We start from the raw sequence: 21,309 nt of genomic DNA, 5'->3' as shown, positions 1-21,309 counted from the left end.
TGGGAAGATGAGAAAGGGACAGGAAGCAGCAGGTAAAAAAACAGATCAAATAAACGAAAGTCTCAAGTCACCTATTAGAGTCATTATAAAATACAAATCAAAGGATCAGAGCAAAGGAGAATAATTTCCTGCTTAAACAATTTAACAAATACAACATTTAACAGAATTAGGATCAATTACGTTTACTTGGTCTAAAGAGCTTCAAACTATACATAGTCTCGATAGGAAACTCTATATGGATAGTTTGAACTATTTTAAGCAATTAATAACTAAAAAAAGTACATACCAGTTTTGCAACTAATTTTGTTACGTATCTTCAAGCTCATGTCTTCTTTGCAGGAGAAAGTTCTGTTTGATTCCCCGGGCATGAGGAAGATTTGCTTCAATGCAGAAATTCCATCTGATGTTAGATTGCCAGTTTAGCAGTTTAAAGTGTGTTTCAAGAGATTTTAGCGCATTATATATATATATGTAAACTGAGCATATGGCTTCAATGCCTTGTTTTCTGTATTGTTTTATTCATTATGAAGTGAAAAAAATGACAGTGATTCAGCTCTTTTCTTGACGATTGGGGGGGGTGGGATTGCCACTTGGAATGGTCTCTTGGAATTTTTTTTTTAATCTTTTAAATTTTTTTCCGCCATTATCATGGGCCATAGGTATAATTTCATTATTATTGCTTTTTTCTTTTTTTTTCCCAAGACCATTCCATTTCTTTATTTTTTTAACATCTTAAGGTGATAAAGAGATATATGCAAAGCAGTCATACACTGTATCGTTAAAACTCATACGTAAAATACGTTCACAAATCCAACAAAAGGCTAGTACATAGTAAAGCCTAAGCATACTACTATGCAATATTATGAATACATAACTTTAGAGACTTCAGTTTAGTACTGTTATCTATTATTTCCGAAAACATTCACAAAGATCTTAAATGCAAATTGTCATTCCATACTTGGAATAAAACAAACAAACAAAGAATATTCTATGTTATAACAACGTTTGGTCATTTTGATGCGTGACCAATTATTTTTAAATTACAAAGAATCCAAAGAATTCTGTAATGTTTCCATAGAATAAAAACATTGCATATGTTCCTAATACGATGTCTGTAGCAATCATTTACCGAAATGTAAATGCAACCTGAACATCAATCACTCAAAATACAGGATCAATCAGCTGCTTGTTTCCTATCTGAAATCCGTCTCCCTTTCCATCCAATTGTCTTGTAGTACAAATATTCAAAAGTTCTTTAGGAAATGTTAATGCAATGTAGCTAAATCTCTAGCACTGTCTTTGATCAGTTGAATCATCTTCTCCACGAACGAGATTCATTGTCATCATCATCTTCATCATCATCTTGAAGCAATGAGTCATCTACCAAGGATTCTTCCTGAAACTAAAAGAAATGTTTAATAAGACTCTGCTGGAAGAAATACATCCATTAGAGTCTGAGATTATGCAAACCTGCACCTTGAAAGGATAGGCAAAAAATATATATATATTTTTAAAATCATCATTAGTGGAAGCAGTCTTCGACTTACAACAGTTCATTAAGTGACTGTTCAGAGTTACAAAAAGTCATTAATGACCATTTCTCACACGTAAGTTGAAACTGTTGCAGCAGCCCCATGGTCATGCGATCAAAATTCAGGTGCTTGGCAACTGACTCATATCTATCATGATTGCAGTCTTCTGACAAGCAAAGTCAATGGGGAAGCCAGATTCAATTAACAAGTTTGTAACCATGTTACAAACTTAACAGGTACAGTGATTCACTTAACAAGGGCCTCTGGTGGCGCAACAGGCTAATGCAGCCTATTATTAACAGCAACTGCTTGCAATATTGCAGGTTCAAGTCCCACCAGGCCCAAGGTTGACTCAGCCTTCCATCCTTTATAAGGTAGGTAAAATGAGGACCCAGATTGTTGGGGGGCAATAAGTTGACTTTGTATATAGTATACAAATGGATGAAGACTATTGCTTAACACAATGTAAGCCGCCCTGAGTCTTCGGAGAAGGGCGGGATATAAATGCAAAAAAAAAAAAAAAAAAAAAAAAAAAAGTGTGACAAGAAAGGTCATAAAATGGGGCAAAACTCATTTAACAAGCCCCAGTGAGCAGCACAAAATTTCGGCTCAATTGTAAGTCAAGGACTATCTGTATTTATTTCATTTAATATAAAGATATCAAACTGAAAAAGGATCTTTGAAAACCAAAGAATATTTGGTTCAACTATTTCTGTCAAGTTGTTACGCTGGTGTAAGTGGAATAGTCCTCGGCTGACTGTTGGGGACGAGTCATTGGCCCCGATGGAGAGGGTGCGCAACTTGGGCGTCCTCCTGGATGAACGGCTGGCTTTTGAAGATCATTTGACGGCCGTCTCCAGGAGAGCTTTCTACCAGGTTCGCCTGGTGCGCCAGTTGCGCCCCTTTCTAGACCGGGATGCCCTATGCACGGTCACTCACGCCCTCGTGACGTCTCGTCTGAATTACTGCAATGCTCTCTACATGGGGCTCCCCTTGAAGGGCATCCGGAGGCTGCAGTTAGTCCAGAATGCGACTGCGCGGGTGATAGAGGGAGCCCCTCGTGGCTCCCGTGTGACACCTATCCTGCGCAGACTGCACTGGCTACCTGTTGCCTTCCGGGTGCGCTTCAAGGTTTTGGTAACCATCTTTAAAGCGCTCCATGGCATAGGGCCGGGTTACTTACAGGACCGCCTACTGCTACCGAATACCTCTCACCGACCCGTGCGCTCTCACAGAGAGGGACTCCTCAGGGTGCCGTCAGCTAGGCAGTGTCGTCTGGCGACACCCAGGGGAAGGGCCTTCTCTGTGGGGGCTCCCACCCTCTGGAACGAACTCCCCCCAGGACTCCGTCAACTTCCGGACCTCCGAACCTTCCGTCGCGAGCTTAAAACACATTTATTCATCTGCGCAGGACTGGATTAGATTTTAAATTTATATTGGTTTTTAATGGGTTTTATTATTTATACTGCTTTTTAATAATTCGGCCTTTTAGAATAAGTTTTTTAATTGTTATTTTAATTTGTATTTATATGTTTTTACTTGCCTGTGAACCGCCCTGAGTCCTTCGGGAGATAGGGCGGTATATAAATGTGATTAATAAACAAACAAACAAACAAATAAATAAATAAATAAATAAATAAATAAATAAATAAATAAATAAATAAATAAATAAATAAATAAATAAATAAATGTAAAGAACGTTTCTAGCACTGAATTTACCCAAATTATTTAGGTTTTCACAGTCAAATAGTTGATACCAAATAGCTGACTCAAAAAGGGCAAAAATACGCACAAACCTATGTGAAGCTTCAAGACTGTGTTCTACCAGGTGCCTTACCTGTAGTTTCATTTAGTAAATCCCAGGCCTTTACTTGTATATAAATCATGACCTGGTGTTTTAAATGGCAAGCAAAACAAACCAGCATTTGAAGACCAATACTATTCCAGACAAATGGTTGTCCAATCTCCTCTTAAAAACCTCCAGTGATAGAAAACCATAACTTCTGGAGGTAAGCTATTCCACTGGTTAATTGTTCTCACCGTTAGGAAATTTCTGTTTAGCTTTTCGATTTCTCCTTGATAAGTTTCCATCTACTTCTTCTCCTGCCTTCAGGTGCTTTGTAGAATAGGTTGACACCCTCTTCTCTGTTTTGGAAGAACGTTATGTCACCCCTAGTCCTTCTGTTCGTTAGACTAGACAGTTCCTGCAATCATTCTTTATATATTTTAGCCTCTAATCCCCTAATCATCTTTGTTGCTCTTCTCTGCTCCCTTTCTATAGTCTCATCATTTTTTTTTTATATCAGGGTGACCAAAACCGGACACAGTATTCCAAGTGTGGTATATGGAAACGTGAATGAGAAATGTGGGAAAACAATTCTCCACATTTATATCCTCATAGTCATATTGTTGCACACCTTTGCCTAATAATCTCTCTATACATTTGAGATACAAGAATTCATCTATGGAAATAAATTCACACTCTATGGAAAAGAAAAGGCAGAAGAGAGCCTGAATTGTCTAAAAACTGGATCTTGTATGGTGTGTTAATGTACCAAAATTTCCTTTATCACAAAAAAAATAAAATTTAGAAAAATATTTAAATAAATACATGTAGATTTTCTGCAATTCATATGAAATATTAGTTTGGAAATAGTCACTTTTAAAGAAAAAATTACAAAAGTAATTTCCCAGAGATGAAATATACATCTTTTAGGAGGTGCTTACACAAAGGCCAAAGATTAAGACTATAAATATTAAAATAAATGACCTGACAATGGAACAGCAACTCTGATAAAATTTATGGTGAAGTCAGTGGAATTCTACACTCATAATTTACCCTACAACTGATATTTCTAGAATCTGATTGTTACATATATTTTAATATTCATATGTAACTTTATTAGCAATAATGGTGAATTTTTATCTTTGTAAAAATCTGCAATAAAATCATGCTAAATGCTTGAAGAAACTTTGATTGGAAATCTATTATGTATATGCATTTATTGAAGAGAAAAAATTTTTACTCTCACACAACTTGTTAACTAAACTGTAATTTAAGGAACCAATATCTACCGGATAAGAATATGTAGAACAGAGGTTTGATTATTAATGTGAAGTTGTAACTTCAATAAATGCCACACACACACACAATGTACAATTCCAGTAGTAAGAACATATTACAATTTTAAAAAGTGTGTTAAAATGTTATACAAAGACAAACATGAATTTCAGAGCTTTCAATTTAGTACTGTTATTTATCATTTCTGAAAAGATGTGTCTGGAGTTACAATGGCCACCAAGACTGCTGGTAAGTGTAATCACAGTAATATCACAGTAAGTGATATGATCACGTGACATCACACTTTATGCCAACTTCAATTAGTGATCGAGGCCCCAGTCTAAATTGTGGTCTTAAGTTGAGGACTACCTGCGAATGCCATGTTTACATGTTTCTTAATATCTATTTGCTATCAAAATAGCATTTTCTTTAAGGCATACTGCTTTCTTAAATGTAAAAAGGGTGAGCGCCTCTCTTAAATTAATCAGTAGTATGCCTTCTTCAAACATTTATGATTGAGAAAAGATGTAGCTGGTCCCAGAACAAACAAAGAGATAAAAGTTCACACTCCTTCATCTCCTTCTACACTTACTTCCTCTTCATCTGGCTCAGTCTCTTCTGTTTCCACGGTTGACATATTTGTTACTGGCTTGTTCCATGCTAACTTCAGGTCTTGCCCTTTAAATCGAGATCCGTGGATAGCGGCCTAGAGGCAAAAAATATTTTTAGCGAAAACACACACACACACACACACACACATTGCCTGCTATAATCAATCGCCAAATTCACTGCACAAAGGGAAAAGAACCAAGGACCAGGTGAACAGCTCACAAATATCCCTATGTGCCTAAAGGACTACATTTAGCATGCTACGTGGCAAGGCATTTTAAACGAAGTGAAATATCAAGAGCTTTTATGTTATCTCACTGGGTGATGTTGTTCCAAGGAAAAATAGTAAAAAAGCCAGAGTCCAAAATGCAGTCCTTTGCCGTACTCGTACTAGCTTTATGATTTCTATATCTAGCTTTTAATAGAGATAAAATAAGCCCACATCTCTGATAACAGAAATTCATTAAATGCAAGATAGGCTTAATGCTCCGTTAAATTATTTCAGAGTTTATAATCAAGTGTATGAAAGTAATTTCCATTTTTATAACCCTCCCTTATATTGCAATGCTACATAAATATATTTTAAAAAGAACTTCAAATTAAAGTTCTCAAACTTGCGTCACACTGTATTAGACAGCCAACTGTTACTGAATCATTTCCTTATTTGTGCTTTTCTCCAAAATACTGATATTTATTAATATCAATAAGACTGCAATCCAAAACATGGCATCTTGATAACACAATGGGTTGATAAATAAATAAAAAATAAACTTCATGAATCTAATTTATCTTGCAGTAAAACATTCTATTTTTGGCAAAAGTCTGGCAATTGAATTGTTAAAAAAAAAAATAAACCTATGGGATATTCATGCCTTCAAGTATCAGATACATTAAGTGCTTGCTTTGGAAATAGTACCTCCAAATTAAAGTAACATGAACTAGCATAAATCAGTGTTAGCATCATTCTGAAATAATAACTGCCATGGTCAAAAAAAAAGATTTATGGTATAATCTGGAAGTACAGCATAATGTGAAATGTGGAAACAATTACATGTCCAATGACATCTGAACATGAATTGTGTGATATTAAAGTCCCTAGGCATAAATTTTAAATCTGTACATATAAATTTATGATAAATTTTAAAAGATACCACAAACCTATTAAAATGCAACTCGGGAGACTTTTTTGTACATGGTCTTGTCACAACATCACAAAGTGGGATTTTAAAGACTGCATATATATGACATTTGAGCTTTTAAAAAACATGGTAATCTCTGAAAAAATTACTGCAGCATAAAAATGTAACATTTCACGACTAGAGGTTCATCCCAAACCGAAATGTATGTGATCATAAAATTTAACCTTTTTTTCATTCAAGGCAGTAAAATATTTGCTACCGTTCCTTCAAAGAAATCTCATGAAGCTGAAGCTAATTGAGAAATGAATTTCTACAGCCTGTTTTTCCATAGAATCAAACCTAAAATCATACGGTTGGAAGGAACTGTGAAAGTCTTCTAGTCCAACCTCCCAAGATAAGACCTCATACCTTCCCAATCTTTTCTTAAAAACCTCCAGTGATGGAGCATCTACAACTCCAAGAGACAAGCAGTTCCATTGCTTAATGTCCTCATTGTCAGAAAATTCCTTATTTCCAGGTTGGATCTCCCTCTGACAAGCATCTACACCTTGCTTCTCCTCAGGTGGTATGGGGAATAAGTCAATGCCCTCTTCCCGGTGGCAATCCTTTTAAGTATTGGAAGACTAACACCAACTACCTTCTCAGTCTTATCTTTGTTAAGCTAAATAAACCTAGTTCCTTTAGCTGCTCATCATACAATTTAGCCTCTAGACTCCTTACAATTTTAGTTGCTCTTCTCTGCACACTTTGTAGGGCCTCAGCATCTTTTTCGTATCATGGTAATCAGAAATGGAGACAGTATTCCAAATGTGCAGTATAGTGTGGTAGTAAAACTCCACTTGATTTTGCTACTATCCTTCTGCTGATGCAGCCCTGGACAGTGTGGGCAGCTACACCACATTGCTGACTCATATTTAAGAGACAATCTACCAGTGCACCTAGACCTCTTATAGGCAATACACTTGCACCAGATGCTGCCTATCTTATGCTATTCATCTGGTTTTTCCTGTCTAGATTTTACTTTTCTCACCAATTTCCAAGTTATATTTTCAAAAACTATACTGTGCAGTATTCAGTTTATTGACTAGTACAGACTTGAGTTATATATATTTTATTATCCTTCATTTTTAATTAGGCTATCCTATCCATAGGATTATATCTGTGGCATAATAAACTTGCAAATATTCAAGATCCGAGCGAACTGTGATTTGACACTAGTAAATAAATTATTAAATTCATATGATCATATGCTGTGCTTTTATAGCTCCAACATTAGGGCACAAATCTTTCCAAGTTGATTTTTTCCCCCAAATATCTTTAGTTTTTGGAAGATAAGTGATTAAATATATTAAAATCAATAACATTGATTATTAAAATCAATAACATTTTAATATTTTCTGATTTTAGAATATTCACAAACTGATGAAGAATGCAACAAAAATATCCGACGTAAGTAGCCTTAGAACTATTAAGTTTCATATTACACACTCTTGATTTATTTCAACTGAAATAAAAGAAAAAATATAAGATATTCTTCACAGACATCGTTTCCCACTGCCATTGCTCCAGGAAACAACTAAATGAATGCTAGAAATTATATATTCAGAAATATTCATAGCCAACATTCATTATACCTCTCTTCTGATATGTCAAATTGTGATGCAAGCATCTGAGGTGATTGCCCAAAAATACTATTTTATTAGAACTGTTGTATTTAATTAAATAATTTAAGCTAGAATAACATTCAATAGAACAAATACTGCAAGTACAACTGCCTGAAATGAAGACTTTACATAATTTTATCTATCCCTCCAGTGCTTAGTATAAAATACCATGATAACTGATAGACAGCAGATATATTTGCAGAACTGTCTTGAAAAGTTTTAGTAACTGTCCTAAAAGTGAGAAGGATAGGATTTAATCAATCTTTGGAAGACTGTAATGCTCCAAAGACAGGACATATGAAAACACTTCACTTTCAATTATAAATATATTTGAAGAAAAAAAAAAGAGGGCAGGGATATACTTACTGCTTCTGCTTCTGCTCTTGTTTTGAATGTAATCACTGCGTGGAGAGAAGAATCATCTATCTGGCAGTCTTCAATTTCACCATATTGCTTTTAAGAGGAAAAAAATTCTCATCTAGGCAACGTATTTATTCTCTGATAACTTTAAGCTAAGAGCATTTAAATACAATTTGCACTGACAATGATCCCAAATCTAAAATAACTGTAGAACTGTGCTTTTTTTAAAAAAGTTAAATATTAAAAATAGTCTGAAAGGAAATTGAATATAAGACGTTTAAGCCCTTTAAAAAAAAAAAAAAACTTGCAAGATAACGTTATCTGATGTTCATTATCTCCCTATTTGGGTAATGAAATTTCTGAAAACAAGCAACCAAGCTCAGAGAGCTCCAAGTTAAAACCCTAAGATAGATAGATAGATAGATAGATAGATAGATAGATAGATAGATAGATAGATAGATAGATAGATAGAGATAGACAGACAGACAGACAGACAGACAGACAGACAGACAGACAGACAGACTCTTTCATCAGAATGATCAAACAAGCAGCATGCAAGGTCTACTTCTGGGATTTATGATGTCATGATGTATGTATCAATGGCACAGACTGTATATCATGGAATATGAATCTAATCTAATCTAATCCAACCCAATCCAATTCTTTATTACAAATCAGTAACCCAGAAGGAATTTTTCATGCAGCTGTTGATAAAAATAGGATTGTCAACATGATCGCCAACATCCGATGACGGATATGGCACAAGAGACAAGAACCCAGATATGCTTCCTTATTTTCATCCTTTCCCTCACTGTTAGCAACCATGCACACCTGCCATTTCCTATTCTTTCCTGGACTTTTTCCACACCCGCATAAAAATATGGCAACAGTCTTATGTCGAGTATAAGGAACATCTGAAGAAGTTCAACAAATTTAACTTGGCTTAAGTATTTCATCAGTCACAGTGAAAATATCAGCGGTAACACACACACACAAAAATCACACACACGTATTAAGATTAGCAGAACAATCAGACAGGTAGTCCAAGCTTCTTGGATGAGAAGCAAAAGGTTTTCAAAGGAAAAACCCAAGAAAGTCCAGTTGCCTCTTGAAAAAGCCCTTTGGGACAACCCATGACCTGAATGACTGTGAATCTCCATAGACAATTGGACAGGTACATACCGCAAAATGAGGAAGGAGATCTTCCCTGTCATTCTCCGTAAAAGCTGAGATTTCAAGGGCTCGAGGACGATGATCCACCACCGCGTGAACAGAAAGACTTCTTCCTCGACCCCGGCCTCGAATTCCCCTACCTCTCCCACGAGATACCCCTCGACCTCGTGTGTGCATTCCTCTCCCGCGGCCAGAGGAAAGAATGCCTCGTTTTGCTGCCTAGCAATAATAAAAATGTTCACAGAGACCCAAATGAGATATATTCTCTATCTGCATTTTCAACTTTAGAACTTTGCATTATGTAATTTATAACGATACGTATAGCATTATCATCTTTGAATTGTAGATGGCTCTTACGGATTGATGCTGTAAGGTTGGCTCATGAAATTAAAGCAAAGGTGACTCTGATCACTGGGTGGCTTTAGGTCACCCGTTCTCTCTCAGCCAAACTTTCCCAAAGGTTTCTTGATGTGAGAAAAATTAGGGAAGGGAATGCTACTTATGCCACACGGAAGGAAAAAGAGGGTTCAAATCTAACCACACACTTTGTCATTGTTTAATTCCTTGATAATAACATGTTTTCTTAAAAGAAAATGAAAATAAAGCAAATATATTCAAAATATGAATGCCCAAATATACATGCCATAGACTGAGCCAAAATTCAACTGAATGAACTGCAAAGGTATGTCTCTTTGTGTATGTGTTAATTTTTTAACACTTGTCTGCTGCATAATGGATGGTTTACGTAATTAATGAAACAAACACCAAATTATGCTGCTATTTGTCCTTTAGATTCCCTTTACAAAACAGCAGAATCCACATCAAGCTACATTTAACAAAGAACTGTCTCTGTTAATATCTGTTTCTAGTAAGAAAAAGGGGCAGTGAGTCTTAAAGGCCAGGGAAATAGGTTAGAGACATATCAGTGCTTCTAAACACCAATAGCACCACCTATGGGTACATTGTAAAAATGCCTGCTGTTGATAGTGACTTAGGTTAAATTGCTGAAAGACAAGTGAACAGAAATATCTAAGTCCAAGACCTGCAATAAAAAACAGTTTTAAGGTGATTTCTGTTTAAAGCAATTTTTGCATTACGTAGACAAGAAGTGAAACATCTACAATGTTAACCAGCAATGGTGAAATATACTTACTTCAAGCTGCAGTTCTGTATACTTTCTCCTTAGTTCAGTAACTTCTTCTCCAGCCTGCATTTTCTTATATAAGTCCAACTCTGTATCCAATAGTTCTTTCTGCATCTAAAATGTTATGGAAGCAATGTAGTTTGCATTTTCTAACTCACATACAAATACCAGATGAAATAACTGGATTCCACGGGGTGTATTAAGGATGCTAGATAGAAAAAGAAGTCCCCAACAGAGGTTGAATTACTTTCATTTTTCCAGATTCTGAATTATGATTCTATGCTGAAAAATTAACTCCAGACTAATTATTTGCTTCCTTAGCAGTATTACTTCAGATTGCTAGGCAAGCAAATAATTTGTTGGAGTTAATTTTCAGCATAAAACCATAATTCAGAATCTGGAAAAATAAAAGTAGTTCATTTAAACTCATTAAAAAGCAAAACTATGGCAATTGTATGATGCAGAAGTATTCAATAATCTAGCAAATTATAAAGCACTCAACCAGTATGGGAAAACTAGTGGGTTAAAACCCCATTCAAAAATTTGCATTGAAAGAAGAGGGGATATTTTTTTTCCATTCCCCCCCCCCCGCCCCAAGGCAACAATGAATTGGAAACACTCACAAATATATACATACAATCGTGGATGTTAAAGTCAAAACTAATTAACTGACAAAATGAAATAAAAGAGAGCTGAAGAGAAAAAAATGGGAGCCAGTTTGGTCTAGTGGTTAAAGCGCCAGGAAAGAAAGCAAAAATCCATGAGTTCAAGTCCCATCTTAGCTGTGAAAGCCAGCTGGGTGACTTTGGGCAGCTCAACCCACCTCACAGAGCTGCTGTTGTTGTGAGGGAAATAGAAGAATGGAGTTATAAAGGGTATGTTCACCACCTTGAATATTTGTAAAAAATAATAAAGGCCGGATACAAATAAATAAATTAAAAATAAATTTTTAAAAATCTGTATACCTGTGTTCTTGTTTTCATGCTTTTTACCGTAGTGCTTGTTGAGGAAACTCCTTTTAATTCATCCTTTAACTTGGTGATACTGTTGGTTAACGTCTCCAGAGTTTTCATGATTTCAGCTTTGTCTTCTAACTTCATATTTTTATTTTTCTCCAGTTTTGAAATCAGCATCTAGTGGAATTAGTTCTCTAGTGTTAGTTACAGGAATTCTTTACGAGTACTTTCCCCACACATAAAACATATAAAAATATTCATTCTAATACCAATGTGCTCTATGTTTTTTACACTGAAATTCTGGATCCAATTACATGTTTCATTTTTTTAAAAAAATTCATACTGATCAACAATTAAAAAGAGAGAAAATGTCCACTTTTTACCAAGATCTATTTTATTGGCTTACTTTCTCAAAAAAAAAAAAGTTTGAAAAATTCATTCACAAGAAACAAAACTAAAATTCTTCCAAACTCATAAAGCCTTGCTAATGTCTTACTTTTTATTGAAAATGTATATGGTTTCTTACTGAATATGAATATAGGTAGTCCTTGAGCAACTGCGTCGATGACTGCTCGCAGTTATGAGAGATGAAAAAATAACTACAACTTATGCCCACATTTACAATCCGTGTGGCATCTTTCTCTCATGAATATGTCAATGCAATCAGTACACATTCTCCTGTGTCTGACATATTTTTCTTTCTTATCCCCTCACAGGCAGGAGATATTGCCTAAATAAGCTTGCCCGGAGCTGCTTTTCTCTGCAGCACAGTATGTGTCCCTAAAAACTGCTAAGTGCAAGTTAACAAACAAACAGTTCTAGGACTTTAATTAGCTATTAGAACCATCCACCTGCGCTGCTGCCCGACACTGACAACACTCGAATCTATTTTATACTGAAGGCTTTTTTTGCCTTCTAGGCAGTTGATGGTTAGTAGTTGCCAACTTGCTAGGCAAAGAGCTGGCCCTAATGTATTGCTTTAGATCTCTGTTTCCCGTTATATGCCTGCTTACTCTCTTGTAATCCCTTCCTTTCCAATAAATGTTAACTATAAACATCAATTTTTCTTGCTAATAATCGCAGCGTTGGGATGAGCATTCCAAAGGGCAGGAGAGTGAGGGAAAAGGGCTATAAGATTTGCCCTTTTACCCTTCCTTGTGAGTTAAATTCCAGAAACTTTCCAGATTGTTTAGGCTCACCAGTTGTTTAGGCCTGTATCCTTCTGACACTATAAAGCAAAGGAAAGCTGAAATAAAATAGTAAGCACAATTGCAGTCATACTATTTTTCACTTAATAACTGCTTTGCTTAATGATTGAGTTGCCATCCTAATTGCAGTTGCTAAAGGGGACTGGTTCTTTGATTTTTCAATTTAACTACATTTACAATTCAATTTTTAATGAAATAAATCTACTATTTTATCTTAAAGCTTCATGTTTGACTGTTATCATTCTATTACCTTTTGTGTTTCGATATGTTTTTCCAGAATCTCTTGCTTTTTCTTCCTCACATCTTGCTGAAGTCTTAATGCCTCCTAAAAATATAAAAAAAAATCCCAATAAGCATCTCAATACATTATAAAAACTAAAATGCCTCCAACTATGTATGTATGTCAATATCAGTGTGTGTGTGTGTGTGTGTGTGTGTGTGTGTGTGTATGGGTAGGTCTTTGGTTATTCGGGTTTTCTCCCGCGTAAAATTGGAAGTTTCTTGGCGACGTTTCGACGAAGTCTCATTCGTCATCTTCAGACTTCAGCTTCGTGCTTCTGGGAGCAATGTGTGATTGCAGCTATTTCTTCCTTTTTAACTGCTAGTGGGGGTTTGAACTGATTGGGTGGGAGCTTGGCTGTGCTCTGATTGGATGGGGGTTTTTTTGTGCTCTGATTGGCTGGGGGTGTGTCCTGTTTGGGTGGGAGCTTGGTTGTGCTCAGATTAGTCTGAGTTGCAGGGGGATTTGAGCTGGTGAGCTGCATTGCTGTTGTTTGGCTTCGTGTTTGTGGTCGTGCTACATCTTCATAGTGGGTGTCTGTCTGCTGTATGTATGGATTGGAGGGGTTTGAAATGGCTAATGTTGCAGCTGCGGTCTGGCTTCTGGTCCTTGGTCGTGCTTCATGATCAGTGTGGGTTTGGGTCTGCTTTCTGGGTGGATGTGTGGTGGTGACATCCTGTGTGGACCTCGTGAGTGTGGGTCTGGTGTCATTCCTCGTGTTAGGGACTCGTTTGTCAATAAAGACGGGTTTCCAAATGGCTGGTAGGCAGGAGGTATCATCTCGTTTGTTCATGCTGTGTGGGCGTTTTTCTATCTCGATGGCTTCTCTGATTATTCTGTTGTTAAAGTGTTCAGTTTTGGCGATAGTTCTGGTCTTTTTAAAGTCAATATCGTGTCCTGTGGCTTTAAGGTGTTGGACCAGGGAAGAAGTTGGTTCCTCTTTTTTGACTGAGTTCTTGTGTTCTTCAATGCGTGCACTTATTCTTCTGTTGGTTTGTCCGATGTATGTGGTGGGGCAGGCGATGCATGGGATTTCATATACTCCTTGATTTTCTAACTCAATTTTGTCTTTGGGGTTTCTTAGGATGGTGGATATTTTTTGGTTTGTGCAGAATGCTGTCTTGATGTTATGTTGTGGAGGATCTTGCTGATTCTGTCTGTGGTGCCTTTTATATATGGGAGGAGGGCTGTGCCGTTTTCTTGTACTCTGTCTTGGATTTTAGTGGGGGGTTCTTTTTGGATTAGTTTGGTAATCTTATTTCTCTGGAATCCATTGGATGTTAGTACGTTTGTGAGAGTGCGTAGTTCGGTTTTTAGGTGTTGTTCGTCAGCTAAGCGTTTTGTTCTAGAGATGAGTGTCTTGGCTACGGAGTTGATCTGTGCTGGGTGGTGGTGTGAGAGTGCGTGCAGATAGCGGTTTGTGTGTGTTTTCTTCTGGTAGATGGTGTGTCCTAGGGAGCCAGCTCCCACCCAATCAGTTCAAACCCCCACTAGCAGTTAAAAAGGAAAAAACAGCTGCAATCACACATTGCTCCCAGAAGCACGAAGCTGAAGCCTGAAGATGACGAATGAGACTTCGTCGAAACGTCACAAAGAGACTTCCAATTTTACACGGGAGAAAACCCGAATAACCAAAGACTTAAATACAAACACCCGCGAAAACCTCAGTATGTATACACACACACACACACACACACACACACACACACACACACACAGTGTTAAAAATAATTCATTAAAGAACTTTATTTAAAAGAATCATATATGGAAAAATGCCTAAACCTTCCTATTATATTTTCACTAATTAATACACATTGTAATTATATATAATTAACAATCACCATATCGGAAGTAGGTATTTGTGCTAGACGTTCCCTACTTGTCAATGTATGGAATATTTGTTCAATGTTTATGTAGAAAAACACAAATTTAAAGACATTATTGGAGGAAACCAAGTTATCAATTCATTGAACAAAATCAACTATATTCAAATCCCATTATTATAAGAGTCTATAATTTAACTTGAAATTTAAAGAACCCCTAAAAATCTGGCATAAGAAATGTCCATAATTCAAACATGATGGGGTTGCCATCATAGTAGTATCATTGTGGAAAGATTGCCCACAATGTCCCTTCTCTGGTTCCCTAGAAGAGCTGTACAAAGCCATGCCAGAGGCAAAGTCCTGTATAGTTGAATTGGATATACCGTTATGAGGCCACTGATATACTTCCATGGAAGTTTTGTATGCAATTACATGGATTATGTACAGTATATTTTTACTTTTCTTCTGTCGTGTTCTCATCATACACTAAATAATAAAACCAGAAACTCCAGTTGCCTTTTGAAAAAGCATCTTTGGAGTAGTTGTGGAATTGTAAGAGTATTTATATATCTTAGCTCTCAAATTTTTTATTGTATTTCCCATTGTTTGAGATCTAGAAAATATATAAATATTATAGTTCAATTATATCTCATTGGGTAGCTAAAACTAATCTTGAAATTTAGCAAAACTAATGTCATTTCTAATATATTGGATTTTCAAGATAAATAGTCCATGAGGAAAAACAAACAAACAGCGAACAACACCAGGATTTTTATTCTATGTGATAACTGAAACCATTGTTTGTAAATTATTTGTAATCATGACTGCATGCTGTGATTGGGAGACTGCACAAATGCACATACATATATACAGTGTCACTTAAATATATTTCAAATGTGTGTGTGTGTGTGTGTGTGTGTGTGTGTGTGTGTGTGTGTGTGTGTATAAAAACATGAAATTCATAGGAAGAAATAATTCTTGGAGTGCTCCCAATCACTTAACCATAATTAGAAGATCACAAACAATATGCTTCAACAAGAAAAATGTCCTTTACCCACAATCACATTAGATGTACCTGTTTTTTCTTCTGTGCTTCACTGGAATCTAATAGGGCAGTATTAACAACAGGCAAAGTTTTCTGAGCTGCCTTCAAAGCAGCTGGATTATATACTGTTTTTGTCAAGCCAGTAGAAGTTGACAACACCTGTAGTAGAAAAATATTTCATTAGCACATAATGAAATGGAAACTCTCCAATGCTCAAGTTACCTAGACTCATCAAAGTATTTTCTTAGCAATAAGATACAAAATATTGCTTTTACCTTCTATGATATTTGAAATTGTTCTATTTTACAGTCCAGGAGTTTCCTAGAAGTCTTCCATCTTAATATAGACAAGATCTGCCCTCTTATAAGGAACAGCCATGGCCTCAACATACATTGAGAAGTCAAAGATTTATTAATAAAAATAATATAATAAATGTTTATTATAATTACTAATTACTATTTTGAATTCAAAAACAGTAAGACTGGAAGTTAAAGGCAGTTTAACTGAAAGCTAAAGGATAATTTTAAAACTTGTAAAATCAGCAGTTACAAAGTGCTGTTGAGTCAAGATATGATTTTCATATATTCAGAAAACCTCTGGTTTCTTCAGCGTACAAAAAAATGGAAATTTTAAAAAAGGAGTTGTCTTGTTTATTTATTAATCAAGTGTACAAAGCTGGATATCTCACTATTATAATATATGGAAGGAACTGTAAGAAAGACCTAATGAATTTTGTACATTAAAAGGGTATCTTGAAATTATGAATTGTGGCTTGTTAAGGGAGTTAAATAAGTTTTCAAAATAACAATTTCAAAAAAGGCCTTAAATGCCTGCTTTGATTAGTCTTTGGTTTATTTTTCCAATGCTAATTCTTTCTTACCTGCTTCTTTTTTCCCAAAAGCCTATGGACATTTTATCCAACTTAAATTATCCTGGATCACTGTATGTGTATTGGACTCACCAAAACAAAAGAATGTAAACTCACATATAAAAGGCAGCAAGCTTTTAATTTGTAGTTTATAACTATATAAACACACTATTCAGTATCTACCTCCTCTAGTATCCTATATGCAAATTCCACTAGGTAAAATAAAACTGTACTGAGTAGTAGTATCATCCCAATACGGAAAGTCACATAACCATAGATGCCAAGCAAAGAGACGGAACCATTAAAGCAAATATAACATAGCCTAGCAGGCATCATCTGGGTGCTTTGGGTTAGAACTCCCATAATCTCTTCCTACCAACAATGCCAACAGGTTTATTAATATGTCAATCCAAAAGGGGTGCTCTTGCCAAGAGCTTTAGGAATGTGACAGTGCATTACAGCAATTTCCTGCTGCTAGCATTACTACACCTAAGTCATTTTTGAATGTCAAGCAATTTCATTTGCTCTACACTAACAGATGCTGCACCAAATTCAAACTGGTTTTGTTAACCATCTCGGCATGCAAATCCATGCCGAAACAGCAACAGTTTAGGTTTCACTGACGAGCATTTCAACCACCTTCTTAACAACTATTTTGCATTTATCACACGTGAGCATCTGCTTGGAAGCTGACTCACGTTAATTAGGAGACAGTTTGTTGAGCATTATAGTTTTCTTACCTTTTCTGTAGTTGGAATAGGTGGTTTAGGCACAAACCCAAGTCTATCCTTTACAGACAGTTTGGTTACATTCTAGGTGAAGAGAAAAAAGATCTGTTTAAAGTTTGCAATATGTGTTTTTAAATACATTTCATTTCACTTTTAAGGTTTAAAACCCAACCAATTTCGTCAAGATAAATAAAAGATTATAGAAGGGTTTTGCAAAACACCCATTCCTTTCAACTACAGGATTTGGGGCCATACTTCAGAACGTAGAGTATACAACTTTCTGCTGAATCAAATACTAACTTGGAAAAAAAAAATTAAGCTGCAAGCTGATTTAAAAACTAGTGAGCATACAATGCAAAACATAATGAGACAGGGCCTATTTAGATATACCATTTCCATTTGCTGTGTAGAAAACAGAAGAGCAAAAAGCAGTGATTCATTAAAATGCACGATGGCTGCTCACAGCAAAGTTTTGGAAGTCTATCATCTACAAGAGTTTTGGCAATACGGAGAGTCCTCAACTTATGATATGCCATATCCCAGACTGAAATGTTTTAAGTTTTGTTTATATACCCAACTTTCTAGATTGGCCTTCCCCCACCACAAATTCATGTAATATTTGTTTTACTAATGAAGATGCTTTAATTAATTTTTCAATCAGCTTGTGAGCCATTACATCCTTTTTCTTTTTCAATAGGGAATTTCCATAGATAGATAGATAGATAGATAGATAGATAGATAGATAGATAGATAGATAGATAGATAGATAGATAACCTTACTTGAATATTAGAATGCTTTAATTCTTCAGAGGCAACAGAATTAATCCCTTTAAACATATTTGGCTATTAATTAGAAAGCACTGTAATGAATCTGTAAGGCAGCTTTATCAATTCAAATGTGTCATTTTACTAAACATGCGAATTAAACATAAAAATCATTTTCATTATTTTTTAAAATGTTCTGTTTACCATTTATATTGAACAGGTGCTTCTGACAGAGAAGAAACTATATAGTTTGGTTCTGCAGACTAAGAAAGTTCAGAAAAATTAAGAGTCACGTTCACCTGAATGGTTTCCGCACTGGCACTCTGTGCTTCAGCAGGTTCAATGTTACTGGCAGGCACCGGACCTAATCGCTCCTTCACTGATTGCTTCACAACTGGTAAAATGGGCTGCTGGACTAAAGGCTGTATTACCTTAAAAAGAAATGAAATCTTCATAATAGTTCATAAATATTTCAACTCGGAGTATGACTGGCTTCTAGACATTTTACCATTATTCCTTTTTTCATGATGCTCTCTAATCTGAATGCTATTTTGGCATAATTATATTTCAGTAAGTTTCATAAGGCCATAGTCCTAAAACTACTCAGATTATTTAAACCTAAAAACAACAGTTTAAGAATAACTGTTCTTTAATCTTTCTTGTTTATGTTAACAATTTCTGTATGATTGTATTAATATCCTCAGATTATCTTTCCAGTAAATAATTATATGGTTCTATATAATACTTGAGAAAGGGATCAGGGGATGAGTGTTGCAGGTTATCACAAAAACATACTCAAAGTTTAAAAATAATATTTTTAGAGCCATGAGTGCTTAAATATGTGTTCCACAGAAGTGGTTGAACCTCATGAAACATCTTTGTAACATTCATTAAATAAAGCAATCCTATAATTTTTTTCAGGCTTATATACAGTATAAGACGGGGAGGAGGAATTCTTTAATGAATAGCAGAGACATTTTTGGCATAAGATTGTGAGAATTCTGATTTATGCACAATATTATTTTTTTTAATGAAACTAAGAAGGGAAAAAAACATCCTACAAGAAGGAAGATCAGGTACTAAAAGGCTGCATCAGCTCTAACTGACTGATTTTCTTACAGTAAAATATTCAAATATGTGAAATAAAATATTTAACTGATCTATATTCATAAGCAAAATTCTTATTCAAATAAAAAATCTTGATTTCTTAGTATTGATCTGGAAAATTCAAGATTCAAACCTTGAAAACCATGCCAAAGTAGATATTTAGCATAAAAGAGCTATCCAAATTACCGGTAATCAAATTTTATTCTTTACCTTCGGAACTGAAGTTGTAATTGGGGGAGTACTGCCTTCTCTATGCCAATAGACTTTGATAAATCGATTATTTAAGACTGCTTCTGTACTGGATATTGCTTTTTTAGCTTCCTCGTGGGTAGCAAACTGGATGAGGGCACCTTCTGGATCTCCCTGGTAGGCAACCTATGATTTTTGAAGGAAAGGCAAACACAATGTAGAGAAATACAGTGAGTCTTCTCAAAGAAGGACAAGACTCTTTAGGAATGTCATTCAGAGAATATTCAGAACATTTATATATACATACATACATACATACATACATACATACATACATACATACATACATAATGTTCTGAATTATATATATACATATATATATATCACACAAATAATATGAACATAATACATATAACTCTAAATACAAAAAAAAAGAAAAAGAAAAAATTACAAATATTACAGTGCACTCCCCCGAGACCATTATTTTCCTTATATTTCTTCTTCAGTAGCAACTAAAAGATATACAATATTTTCCAATTGTGCTCTTATCCCTTCCAAAACAATGTATATTCTTATTTCTTAATGAAATAACATATTTCATTATAATTGTTTACTTTGATCATCTCTTTTTAAAATTTAATTTCTGTTGTTAATTTATCATTTGTTACCTCACTCCAAATTTCATTTCACCACTCATTTCTTTGACTATCTCAATTATCTCAATTCCTTTTTTATTTCATTTATATCTTGTTTTTCCACCAGCAAAAGTAATGCAATCCTTGGTTACATATCTAAATTTACATTCAAAAGTGCTCTAATTTCCCTAAACACTGTGTCCCGTATTTTTTGTGCACTATCACAATCCGACCACATATGTTTATATGTTCCAACCTCTTTCTCGCACCTCCAACAAATATCTGTATATTTAACATCTATTTGATTTAATTTACGTGGTGTTAAATACCACCTCCATATCACTTTATATCCATTTTCCTTAACTCTGACATATTCTTATATACTATTCTGCTCCAAATATTTTTCCAAATTAACATTTTTCTCCTAAATCTGATTTCCAAATTAAATTTAAACCTTTTGCCTGATCTTCTAATTCAGTTAATATTCTATATATTTTCCCAATTCTTCCTTTACTTATATATTCTTCATTCCCCTCACATTCTTTTATAATCATTTCAAATTTTGTTAACTATCTTTCTCCTCTAATCTTTCTTTCATTTTTATCCATTTCTTTAATTATATTAAATTCAACCAATTTAATTTAATATTTAAACATTATTAAGCCACTTGGAGTTCAAGCAGATTTTACTAGAAATCTCATAAAATATAATTTTTAAGCAACCTGATCTAATTTGTAATTTCTAGTCAGGAAGTGGAGAAGAATATAATTATTCAGAATGTACATTTCTGGGCATTTTACTAAGCATGTTTTTGGCACAAACAAATCAAATTTTCTTGCAATTTTTAATCCCCCCCCCCCAAAAAAGGAAAGAAAACATGTAATCCCAAATCAACCTTTCAGCTGGGTACAAAATGAATCAAATATCCCATTACACAAACATTTAGGAGAAGGCCTTACATATGAACCTTTTATTTTTTTTAAATTGTAGTACAGCAAATTGTATTACAGCTAGTCCTTTACC

At 35.0% G+C, this 21,309-nt stretch overlaps 1 protein-coding gene across 1 annotated transcript in view; it reads right to left on the bottom strand.

Annotated features, from left to right (window-relative positions):
• Positions 1–498: 498 nt before the first annotated feature.
• Positions 499–21,309, bottom strand: part of RBM26 (RNA binding motif protein 26) — a 45,257-nt gene continuing 24,446 nt past the window's right edge. The window contains exons 12-22 of the mRNA XM_058184694.1: positions 19,673–19,837; positions 18,655–18,786; positions 17,603–17,674; positions 16,025–16,153; positions 13,097–13,171; positions 11,648–11,815; positions 10,692–10,796; positions 9,548–9,757; positions 8,372–8,458; positions 5,186–5,299; positions 499–1,402 (exon numbers count right to left, since the gene is read on the bottom strand). Of these exons, the coding sequence (XP_058040677.1) occupies positions 1,313–1,402; positions 5,186–5,299; positions 8,372–8,458; positions 9,548–9,757; positions 10,692–10,796; positions 11,648–11,815; positions 13,097–13,171; positions 16,025–16,153; positions 17,603–17,674; positions 18,655–18,786; positions 19,673–19,837 (1,347 nt within the window). The 3' untranslated portion in view covers positions 499–1,312. The remainder of the gene's footprint in view (positions 1,403–5,185; positions 5,300–8,371; positions 8,459–9,547; positions 9,758–10,691; positions 10,797–11,647; positions 11,816–13,096; positions 13,172–16,024; positions 16,154–17,602; positions 17,675–18,654; positions 18,787–19,672; positions 19,838–21,309) is intronic.

This window comes from Ahaetulla prasina, chromosome 5, assembly GCF_028640845.1.
Source record: "Ahaetulla prasina isolate Xishuangbanna chromosome 5, ASM2864084v1, whole genome shotgun sequence".
Taxonomy (NCBI): Eukaryota; Metazoa; Chordata; class Lepidosauria; order Squamata; family Colubridae; genus Ahaetulla; species Ahaetulla prasina.
This window is presented reverse-complemented; position numbering and strand designations above follow the sequence as displayed.